The 12,308-nt window shown below is 35.2% G+C and overlaps 1 protein-coding gene across 5 annotated transcripts; it reads left to right on the top strand.

The window, feature by feature from the left end:
• Positions 1-2,738: 2,738 nt before the first annotated feature.
• On the top strand, positions 2,739-11,417 carry LOC127638699 (cyclin-D-binding Myb-like transcription factor 1). 5 transcript variants are annotated; one of them, XM_052120335.1, is made up of 17 exons: positions 2,739-2,811; positions 4,051-4,163; positions 4,251-4,376; positions 4,954-5,045; positions 5,290-5,389; positions 5,493-5,569; positions 5,687-5,844; positions 5,939-5,971; positions 6,050-6,159; positions 6,695-6,923; positions 7,021-7,172; positions 9,380-9,532; positions 9,733-9,818; positions 9,941-10,093; positions 10,169-10,402; positions 10,532-10,655; positions 10,758-11,416. In XM_052120335.1, exons 2-17 carry the CDS (start codon positions 4,058-4,060, stop codon positions 10,793-10,795), a joined length of 1,971 nt encoding a protein of 656 aa, XP_051976295.1. In that variant the 5' UTR covers positions 2,739-2,811; positions 4,051-4,057; the 3' UTR covers positions 10,796-11,416. The 5 variants fall into 5 exon arrangements, with proteins under 5 accessions (XP_051976295.1, XP_051976296.1, XP_051976297.1 ...); XM_052120336.1 differs by having other exon boundaries at positions 4,251-4,385; positions 10,196-10,402; XM_052120337.1 differs by having other exon boundaries at positions 10,196-10,402; positions 10,758-11,415.
• The last annotated feature ends 891 nt before the right edge of the window (positions 11,418-12,308 follow it).

Genomic DNA, 12,308 nt, shown 5'->3' with positions numbered 1-12,308 from the left:
CTAACTGTAGTAGTAAACCTCTTATCACTCTACAAAGAAAATAAAGGAAATAACACAATAATACTCTTGCTCCCTTCCTGGCCTCAAAACAGGGAAAAAAAAACAAGAGTACAACAAAAATGGCACCCACCTCCCACAGCTAACACATGTTAGACACTTACAACAGTCAAACAAGATACAATACCCAAAGTAGAACGTTAGGCAGTTATCGTGTTCAACAACTAATTTATAATCTGCTACAAGCTGGGCAGGACAAAACCAATGCTCTGGATAAAGCTCTTGTGGCAACATTTCTCTCTCTCTGGCAGTTTCTTCTCTGCTTTTATGCTACCTCTGCCTGGGCTGGTAAGCAGGCACAGCTGAAGACAATCAGCTACCTGAGATGGAGTAGGAGGAGCCAAAGGGAAAACAGAGGAAAAAGCACACAAAAACACATTAAAGATAACACTGTTAAAACCAACCATTTGAATACGTCTCTGGACGTAACAGTATTTATACATATTTTCTGCCATTATATGTATATCTATGACTATAATAGAATATTAAGAACCGTATAAGATGTTACAAATAAAAAAATAAAGAATTCATTATGCGGGCATTATATGCACCCACATGTTTAATTTGGGGGCATTTTTGTCATTTTTGGTGGTATTTTTGCCCCAAGCAAACTCCAAGCTAAATTTATGACCCTGGTGTATGTAGGCATCACATATATATATCAACAAACTACACACTAAATATGCATAGATCCACCTTGTTAATCCAGCACATCCTCTGACATGAGGGACATCAGATTTATTTAGAACTCTGAAACATTTTTCAACTGCTTTGTACATGTTGAACTGTAAATTGGATCTTATGTGTAGCAAACAGTAAGTGTGCAATAGCTGAAGCTATAGAATATACAAACAAAATTCTTTGTAAATGCATACAAAATTGCATACTCATAATTTGCTCTTTTATTATTTAAAGTGACCCTTAGTAAGAAAGCACCACAAAGAAGTACACAATAAATAATTCAGTAATATATAACAACATTCTGCAACCTCATCTGTTACGATGAAAAGCAGACAGGTATTATATAGCAAATCTACTGTACAGATTCCTTTGTATGTGGACACAAGTAACATGACTAACCTCTAAATAAGGGATTACCTAATTATTTACATTATACAGTATACAACTGACTTTTCCTTCTTTAATGAACCACACAACAGAGGTGAGGTATGACATGAGAGACATGCCTTGTTAGCTCTGCACACTTTTTTATGGAGGGCTAAATTACTCAAAAACAAATAATGTAATAAATATTGAAATATTGAAACACTGTAGATCATTCCATACATACTGAAATCATTAAAACATCATCAAATCAATAAATAATCATTAAATCACAAAATAAATCAATACATGACCCTTGTATTTCATTTTAGCACTATACTAGGGTTGATTTTTCATTTAGGCTTTGTGTTTTTCAGTGTCAGGGGCTATTGATACTGAAACCAACTGTCATTGAGGGATGTGCCAATAACCATAACCCTGAAAATGAAAAATAATAGACATGAAGTGTATGTTTAAATAAAGGATATAAACAAAAATAAATGTTTTAATAAAAATAAAAATGGACGCAAATTAGGAACATGTATTCATTTATTTAAGCCGAGTGACTAGATTGTTAATTTAATAATTTTTTTAACAGTTTTATTACGTATTTAAAGATTTATTTAATGGTTTAATTTTGACTAATTTGGCCCTGCGTATTTTTTAGTTAGACCTATCACCATTAATTGTAATAATTGTATTTAACTGTCATTTTCACACCATCACAAAGATGAAGAAAATACAAATAAAAAGGTTTTTAAATAGGTTGCACATATTCATTCCCAAATTGTTACAGTAGCCTAAATAATTTCTGTTCTTTTATAATTTAGCCTATTTCAAATAAAATTTCAGCTAGATTAATAATGTACCGACAACCTTCCCATGCGTGCAAACAAACAAATATTTTTGAGAAAACTAAGTGAACTTGTGTTGTTAGAGCTACAGGTTGAATTCAGATATAGCCTGTTAGTGTAAATACGATATCTTAGATACAAGTTACTGTGAACAACATTTCTATATACATATGGTTTGTTTAAAGTAGGCTAAATGTGTATATTTCCCAAATAAATCTATCCCAAAATTAGGATTGGAATTATATTTTCTAAAAGTAATCCCCAGTCTCACCAGTAGATGGTGCTGCAGACACTGCTGTAAAACTGAAAGCGTTTTAATATAGGCCTATCTGCTTTGATACAGAAGTGTGACTGGAACCCCAAACACACCTAGCGCAGTCACGTTTAACAAGTTAAAAGGTTATAATCACATGTAAGAGCAAGTTTAAAAAATATAAGGGTAATCAAATCATCCAAACCCTATAATATTTTGTATAAGGGTAAAAATGAAAAAGCTGCCACGACTTGTAAAATTATTGTTTGCAAATTCAAAATTAATAGATAAATGGCATCTTATCCCTTTGTTTATTTGTTTTGTTTTATAATACTCTGGCATTATTATATTTATTTGTTGAATTTTTCTGTATCTTATTATTTGAATAACTGAATCCTTTGTACCTGAGATGGAAATTATACAATGTTGATTGTGTGTGAAAAATAAATAAATCATCCAAACCATTTCGGGACCGGAAGTCACCAGTGGGTTCCTCTAGACACTTCCGCTTTTTAGGAGGACATGAGAAAAAAAGCTCGTTCATCCATCCTGGTATTTGCCTTCATCCTGGTCACTGCGAAGTCCCCGTACCCAAAACAGGAAGTAAGTACACAAATCAAACCTAAATTTCACTTTCGCTCACCCCTGCGGTTGATTCATGTACACCCGAATCTGTTTTTACTTTTAAATCACAAAATGAATGCTCAAACTTCGAATAAATGTGACCGATCTTCGGCTTCATGTTGCAAACGAACATGGCGTCTTGTTATTCCCGACCCGCTTGTTAAAATGAGATATTTGATAAAAAAAAAACTAAATTAAAAAAAGGCTGTTCTTAGAAATAGTTTAATCTGATGTTCTACTTTAACTAAAACAGGTCTAATTTAAATATTTTACCAAAAATATTTGATATATTTTAAATATACATCTTGTCATCTAGAATTATATAATAGCCAAAACACTGATTGGGCATGTTTGGACTAAACGTCATCTCATGGAGGCAAATTATTTGATTATAAACATAACATTTAATAATTATTTAATTCTTGGTTTTTATTAGAGATCTGCTTCTCGGACAGAACCTGGCAGCATCAAATCTGTATTAATGCATCATTATGTAACAATAATTCAGAGAAGACTTGAAACAATTGAGAAATTTACTTTTTCCTCACAATTTTTACTTGTATCTGGATTAACCGTGTGTGTATACGTAATGTACTTGTAATTATATATAGTTGTCTAAAAAGTCTTCAGCATGTTACAGAAGGCTACATCCACAATGTGCATTCAGGTGAAGAAAAGTGATGCAGCAGTTTCCTTCAGAATCAAAGCACATGCTTGTCATGTTCAACTAAAAAGAGAGAAGCTTCAATTTTTGGGCAACAGAAAGTGGTGTCATTCTGAAAATTTTCTGTGATTAACTATTTAGACTTTTGATACATGAGGATGACTTCTGCAAAAATGTATGTTGAATGTTTTCATGTTACATGGAGCATTTTTTGTCCCTGCTGGAAATGTCAGGGAATTTTGAAATTGTTATTTCCAGGCCTGCAAAAAGTCATGGAAATCAATACAATTTTAAAGTCATGTAATATTTAATTTTTCCCTAGTTATGCTCTGCTCTAAAATATTTCAGCAGCTAGAAATTGCTCTTTTTAAGTGAAATCTCTCTGAAAATTATGTTTAAAATATATTCATCAAGTTATCACAAACAATTGGAAAAGTAATGGGACATCAAATGGTCAAAAAGTCTGTGAGCCCTGGTTGTCTCTTCTAAATAAGATTATCTCTACCCTCTTGCACACTACCAATTAGTCTCTCTGTCTGTTTGTCTACCTGTAGACTGAGCATGAACCCACGAGATGTCCCAGCCACTGTGACCCTTGAAACTGTCAATTCTGTCACATTTACTCAGGACACAGAGGGAAACATAATCCTGCACTGCCCTCAAAATGGTGAGACACACCCAATTTTGGTGTAACCATTCATTATGTTTTACAGTGTGTTTATGTAATGCTCTTGTGGCGTGTGCATTGGAGTAGACGGGGAGGACTTGGGTTCTGACGAGGCCACTGAACTAGTACACAAACGCCTGCGATTGTCCAATGACGACACAGAGGACGCTCAGGATTCTACCTCAACAGAGTACTCTGTTGTCACCGTACCAAGTGAGAATAGTGAGCATAAAAACACAAGCACACATATGTTTATACACAGTGTATACTTACTGATTTGTTTATTGTTGTATTTGCATATTACAGGAATAGTAAACCCCAAAATGTTAATTATCTCCTTGTTTACTCACCCTCATGTCATCCCAGATGTGTATGGCTTTCTGTCTTCTGCAGAGCACACACAAAGATTTTTTTAGAAGAATATCTCTGCTCTGTTGGTCCATACAATGCAAGTGAATGGTGGCCAGCTCTAAAAATTACATAAAGGCAGCATAAAAGTAATCCATATGACTCCAGTGGTTTAATCCATTTCTTCTGAAGACATATGATACAGTTGAAGTCAGAAGTTTACATACACTTAGGTTGAAGTCATTAAAACTCAAGAAAGAAAGTCATACACATCTGGGATGGCATGAGGGTGAGTAAACAAGGAGAAATCTTTCATTTATGGGTGAACTATCCCTTTAAGCTTGGATAAGAGAAAGAATTTTAACATTGCACACATTGAAGCACTCATAATGCACTGGGCATTAACAGAGATATTGCATTAATTGATATCTGCTGATTTCAGTTACAGAAGGTGATGAAAGCTTTGAGGTGACAATGACTGCTACAGAGATGAAAGAAGGGGAGCTGGAACAGGACGATCATTCTCAAACACGGGTAGTAACATTAGTTCACGCTTCAGTGCTAGCTTAACAAGGACTTAAGGTTTCTTTCCTTTAAAGTTTATATTTGGAAATTGTAAATTAGTTGTTGTTTACGACAACAACTTGCTTGCTTGACTTTATTGTAATCTCTTCTTAGAAGCATTTTAATGAATAAATGAAGAATTTTACTTTTTAAAAGTAATCTGAACTGATGTGTTTGTAAACAGTAGAGTGTTCAAATGTTTGTTTGTCAACAGAATAAGGATACTCCTGGCCTACAGATAGCTGAAGATGTATCTGCTGTCAGTCAAGCCTGGTTCACCACGAAAGGGGATAAAGATACACTGGTTAACAAGGGTAAATCTGACAAATTACAGATGTGCACAATAAACACCCAACATATGAAATATAGTACCTGATATCAATGCACTTAGTGATTGATTTTGTCATATATCTTTAGGTCACAAATGGAAACAGGGTATGTGGTCAAAAGAGGAGATTGATATTCTGATGGGTAACATAGACAACTACCTGAAGGTGAGCATGTTTTATGAAGACATTGCTGTTTTCAAGCATCACATTTGTTGGTAGTGGCACCTTTGATTTATGCCCTGACTAATCATCTGTCTGTTTCAAATCCATTCATACAATCAGAACCGAGGGATCCAGGACCCTGCCGAGATCATCTTTGAAATGTCCAAAGAGGAGAGAAAAGATTTTTACCGCAGTATAGCATGGGGTCTGAACAGACCACTATTTGCAGTTTACAGACGAGTACTACGTATGTATGACAACCGAAACCACGTTGGCAAGTAAGGACACAGTTGCATTTATCTGTTGCACAGAATTGTTTGTACACACAAATGTATGCTGAGATATTTGATATGTGGTTTTCTTGTCATTAAGATACACTGATGAGGAGATTAATAAACTGAAAGAGTAAGTTGAATCACAAATTTTCCTGAGTGCACATTTTTAAAGTTCAGTTGCTATGTGTAATTGTGCATGTCTTATTAGGCTAAGGGAGAAACATGGGAATGACTGGGCTACCATTGGGGCGGCACTTGGTCGGAGTGCTTCTTCTGTGAAAGATCGCTGCCGACTCATGAAGGATACATGCAACACCGGTCAGTCAATCCAAATTTTCAATTTAGTCTCACACCTTTAAAGTGATTTGTGTAGGGAAGTGTTCAACCAATGTCTGACATTGTAATTGGTGCATTCCTAACACAAATATTCCTTCTAATCTGCAAAGGAAACAAATATGCTTGTATTCTACCAGTTAAGAACCTTTCCAATGATATAATATGAAAATATTCTTAAATTATGAAACAGAACTCTTCTAATTTGTCTGCAAATTAAAAAACAATAGTTAAGAGTTGGTCAGATCACATATATTAAATATAAAATACAGATTCTAAGCTTTGAAATGACACTTATTTTGTATCAAGTGTGTAGTTTTAATTAATTAGCTAGCATAACCAATTAAAAAGCAAAAAGTATAGTTATCCTTTATCAGTAATGGTTCATTATCAGTTAGTTATCAGCCCAGAATAAATTTTTTTTTTTAGAATTCAGTTTGATTGATAAGTATTTTTCACGTTTGAGAAGGGTATGATATTGGCCAATAATAACATCTTATTAAACAACCTCACCATCCAGGCAAATGGACCGAGGAGGAGGAGAGAAGTTTGGCAGAGGTGGTCCATGAGTTGACTGGCACAGACTTTGGTGATGTTGTTACTCAGGGCGTCTCTTGGGCATCTGTAGCAGAACTCGTTGGTACTCGCTCGGAGAAACAGTGTCGCTCTAAATGGCTCAATTATCTTAACTGGAAACAGAGTGGCGGCACAGAATGGAGCAAAGAAGATGATATTAATCTTGTTCATAGGTACGTGAGGTCATAGGATCTGCCAAAGGGATGGGATTGTGCATCTGTTCATAATAATGTTTAATATGTAACATTAATTATAAATATGAATGACCAGGATAACTGAGCTGGATGTAGAGGATGAGAATGACATTAATTGGGATACCCTGGCCGGTGGATGGAGCAGCGTTCGCTCGCCTCAGTGGCTCCGCAGCAAATGGTGGACCATCAAAAGACAAGTGGTCAATCACAAAGAACTTCCCTTTCCTAGTGAGATAATCAGCATGTCTCCTATATATTGTACATACAATGCATGCAGAAAAAATGTAGTGCAGAAGGCAGCCTCAAAAACATGTTCGGAGCTAAATAAATTGCAGATTCATGTGGAGTTAAAATAAGTACTAATTACTTTTTAAATTAATTGTTAATAAAAGTAATGCATGGCTTCTGGATAAAATACTAATATTAAACTTTGATTTTAGCTTGACAATGCATATACAGACATTACTGTAAAGGTGCGTCTCAAACTGCACATTTCTGCACTATTCTACAGTAGTATGTTAGCACTCAAAATGCAACAAAAAGAAGTGTACTATTAAAATCTGGGATTATGTACTTCTTCAACCATCAAAACGGAGTGTGGAATGTTGGACACTTCATGCGCTCGCGGCTTGTCATACATGGCGGAGTTGCTGGTTTGACAAAACAATTGTAAATAATGGAAAATGGTAGCAACTAGCGAAACTTCAGTGAAGACAGCACCTTACAAATGTTAATTGAATGCTTTACCATTATCCCACGCTTTGCGAATATGTACGTTGTTTGAGATACAAGTGTTGGCTATTCGCATGTGTTTATAACGTCACTTTCATAAGCTGTTAAATGGTGAATGCTACCGTGTAGTAAACAACCGCTTAGTGTTCCATTTGGGACAATACTACACTTTTAAAATTCATACACTATATGGTGTAATTTGGGACAAAGCTTAAGACAAACAGACCGCTAGCAAGATAGATAAACAGACAAAAAAGAGAGAGAGACTTGTCAGTCCACTGTCTGCCATCTTTGGAATGCTCCCAGGAAGCTATTTCCAGTCATGCCAGTGCAGCTCCTATCTACTTGAATGGGGAAAGACCAAAATCTCAAAATTGGTTGGTCAAGGTTACGATCAAAGAACATGTTTTAAATCGGCAGTTAAATCTGACTAAACTGGTATCATAAATTATGCTTCTTTACTTAATTTTATGCTAAAAAACTAAATTTTCCCAGCTTGTATAGCTATTGCACATGCATGTTCTTGAGTTGATTGGCTATATCTGTATCTAAAAGGTGATTGGCTCTTTTACCTCTAAGTCTGTACTTCCTTTCTACATTCGTTGGGTGCTAGAGCTTCTTGGGTGGGTGTTCCAATTTCTCCCATTCATTTAAATAGAAGTGGCCCATCTCTGCTAACTAGTGTCTGACTTAAAGCAGATTAAAGGCCTTTTGTGAGTTTGTTTACATTTAAACTTTTGACAGGTTGGAATTTGAATTAACAAGAATTCCGCTTGAACATTCCATCAATATAAGTCTATTAGATTTTTCAGATTTTTGATCGTCTGCTGTGTGAAGACTGGAGCTCTGTGCCGAGTTTGGTGGATGTACAGTAGCTTGAAAGCTCTTGGAGGAGTTATTGTTAGATACTTTTGCCTGATTTTAGGGATTTTGAAAGAATCACAGTATTTTGGCTTTGTCAAGCCAACATAACAATAACCCTGGCACAGTTAGCCAAAATGTTAAAACTGTACTTTTATGCATATATTATATATAAAATGACACAAATGTGTATCCACCTTATTCCTGGAGGTCTTACTGGGAAACAAATGTGGGTGGGACTTCCGCCGGAAGTTGTTCTACGGCATTCCCTAGCTCTGGCTTTAGTCATTTTAAGACCCTGTTTACAGCTGGTAATAAGATGCTTTTTGGATGATCCGATCGCAAAGGTCAGTGGTAAATATAGTTGTAAACAGGGTGCAAAATGTTTTGTGATTAGATCACAAAAAACACATACAGAGGTAGATAAAAATCACATTGCATTTGAGGTTTAAAAGGCAACCTAATGAGTCCTGAACAGCAGCAAAGCACCACCTCTCACCAGTCAATCACCCACCGAACAAAAGTTTACATTTACGTGAAGATTTAAAATGAAATAACCATCCGATTGGAAAACTTGAAAAAGTGATTACATACCCAAGTATGAGAACTTGTTTTTTTTTAGGGAACATTGCTCCATGGTCTTAACCCTAAAATAACCAAACACTGATATTGATAATTTTCATTGTCTTCCTTGAAAGTGTTTTTAGTTTGTTTTATTTAAACGATTTGCACACATTTCTGCAACAGTGGGTCTCTCTCTCTCTCTCTCTCTCTCTCTCTCTCGTAAAACCTCTTATTAGATACTGAAGCAACATCATCTTTTATTTTCTTTGTTAATTTAGTTTTGTTAAAAGGCCTGCAGGATGTTGTGGAAGCTCCACCGTCTATGATGAACAAAGTCGTTGTTGTTGGTTCTCGATCTGCTAATACTTCACCCAGCCCTGTTACTGCACTGCAGATCCCAGTCCATATTCCAGTCCAGATTACACATGTCTGTGAGTTCAGTTAAATGCCCTGCTAAATAACATTCACTAAACTTTCCACTAACAACTAAAACCTGTCATGTGATTGTGGTTTCAGTGGAAAGTTTGTCTGTGTAGCTGCAGGTTGGGGGGAGTTCTAGAGGAGTTTCTGTGGGTATAATGTACGTGTTTAATGCTGTTCTAGTTTCAATGCACATCTTCCCTGTATACAGCTTCCTCAGATGGTACAAGTGGCACCTCAGACAGTGAAACGATCACACTGAACACTGGAGCTTTACAGACATTTGAATTACTACCTGTAAGTTCTGCAAATCTTATTTTGGTTGGAGTACATTTACAAATAAATGGAAAACCATTTATATACTATGTTTGGTCTTTTCTATATAATTTATGTCAATGTCTGTCTCATTTCCTTTCTAGTCATTTCACCTGCAGCCCACTGGTACCCCTGGCACATATTTCCTCCAAACAGGAACCAATCAGAGCCTCACATTCTCAGCCAGTCCTACGGTCACACTCACAGCTGCAGCTTCGCCATCATCCCCAGACCAGATTATTTTACACAGCCTCACAGTAAGCACGCAGTTAAGCGCAAAAAATTGGTAAAATAATGGCAATTGTAAAACAAATGTAATTGTGCTTTCACAGAATATTTTTCCTCTCACTCTCCATAAGGCTGACACTGACAATGTGACAGTTCAGATGTCCCACCCGGGCATCATCATCCAGACAGTGACCACAGAAGACCTCTCTGACCCTCTCAGCCAATCAGAGCTGGAAGCAGAGCAGGAGCTTGTGAAGGAACAGCCTATGAACAACTTGAACAACACAGATGAAGAGGAACATGGTGAACAGCGTTCAATAGATACATGTGTAGAAAAGGTATTGTGTTCCATACCACTGCCAAAAAAAGCTAAACCAAAATGTTCCTGTCTCTCTTACCAGCTTTTCTAGTGCATTCAGTAGGAATCTACCAATTAGATTGTGATTTTATTTTTTAAATATATATAGAAAACGGTGGAGAATTCTGGAATAGTTGAAGGAGCTGTGCTTATGGTTCCATCCCCAAGTAACTTTATTCCCTCTAATGAAAATATCAGCACAGATTCTGTCTTACCCCTTGGAACACTGACAGGTAATATAATTTGCTAGTTGACTAGCTACATTTGTCAAGATATTTACAAGACTAACAGGCCGGAAAAGCACTATGTAACTGACCATTTGCTTTTTCATGCAGATCCAATTTTGGAAAACCAGGAGGATGACTCGGACTGATCTGAAAAATGGAATAGTTGCCGTATTAAGCAGGATGCATAATCAGTCAGACTTCCACATTAAGGAAAATCCAACACAATAATGTTACTGATAAATTTGTAAATTGTGTTGAAAAGGTTTTGCTACCAAAGTCGCATTATGGGTTAGTATTGTAGCGTGTGAAAGGGTTTCTGAATGCAACTGACATTTAGAGGCTATATCTTCTTACATGGGGTCAAATGCAGCTTGCAAATCATCCAAAGCATTAGCATGAATTATGTGCATTGTACATGGATATTGTAATTACCATAATTACCATAAGAGTCTCAATGCAATTACGAGCATTAAATACTTTGAGTAAGCAACACTTTTTAATGGTTTGTTGAAAATCATGTAATACCCTCACTGTTACAATGTTTGTTTGTTTTTGTGCACATTTTTTGCTTAATAGTAATACTGGACATATCAATGTGATGCACTGTTTCGTATACTAAAGTGGTTGTACATGAATGTTTGTTTTTTCTAAATGTCTACTAGGTTAGACATAATTTATCAAAGGCATTAAATATTCACCTAACCTTTAAGTTATTGCCTCTGTGTTTATTTATTGAATAAACAAAATAATGTCACCACTTGCATGTCATTTGTTTTTACCCAGTGATTTGTTCAGCTTTCAATACAATGATAAATGGTTTTTTTATTAATTTGTTTTATTATTCTTGGGGAGGGTTTACATTTCTGTTATTGTATAGATAGACTAACCTAAAAATCTTGCATAAACCACTGTTTTGGATGTATCATTCTCAAATATGACAAACCAGAACATAATTGAAAACTTGGTCTTGGTAAAAAAAATTGTATGAATGTATTTTATACAAAGAAATTGCAAATCACTTTTCAGTCTATTTAAGCTTTTTCCAATCTGTTCCCATACTATTTTGAGTAATCTGTAGATCAAGGAGTGTTTAAAAATAATATAATAATATATATATATATATATATATATATATATATATATATATATATATATATATATATATATTATTATTATTATTATTAACCCTCCTGTTAGGTTCATATTTGTTTTACCCATTTAAGCGTTAAATACAGTGGAAAAACTAGACTTAACCTTACATTTGGTCAAAATGCTTTTGGGTTATCCTCAACATTGACTAAAAAATATTGTCTTTTACAAATTAATTTAAAGTTTTTATAATGTTTGTTTATATTTATGGAATGTCAAACTTTTGCCTACACCCATTGTGGTCTGGTTTAAGTACTGCTGGCTTTCAATGCAGTTGAAGCTTCTCCTAATTGAAGAGTCTCTCTCTCTCTCTCTCTCTCTCAACACACACTTCTAGTTCATCTATTTTACACAATATTGATTTGACAATGCTTACAATGTATTTGTTGTACAATAATAATATTAATTTTTGCAATATTCCTATGGTTGTCATTTTGTTAAATATAAACAGTGATTCTGTTTTTCAAACAGATCAAATTTGTAAGTAATCGAAGTATAAGCTTATTGTAA

Source organism: Xyrauchen texanus, chromosome 47 (genome assembly GCF_025860055.1).
Source record: "Xyrauchen texanus isolate HMW12.3.18 chromosome 47, RBS_HiC_50CHRs, whole genome shotgun sequence".
Lineage (NCBI taxonomy): Eukaryota > Metazoa > Chordata > Actinopteri > Cypriniformes > Catostomidae > Xyrauchen > Xyrauchen texanus.
This window is presented reverse-complemented; position numbering and strand designations above follow the sequence as displayed.

What these genes read in the sequence shown, in the direction of transcription:
- LOC127638699 (XM_052120334.1), top strand. Translation starts at nt 4,058, where the DNA reads ATGAACCCACGAGATGTCCCAGCCACTGTGACCCTTGAAACTGTCAAT. An exon ending in TTATTTTACACAGCCTCACA is followed by an intron (nt 10,094 to 10,168) that starts GTAAGCACGCAG and finishes GTGCTTTCACAG; the next exon opens with AATATTTTTCCTCTCACTCT. An exon ending in ACCCCTTGGAACACTGACAG is followed by an intron (nt 10,656 to 10,757) that starts GTAATATAATTT and finishes TTTTTCATGCAG; the next exon opens with ATCCAATTTTGGAAAACCAG.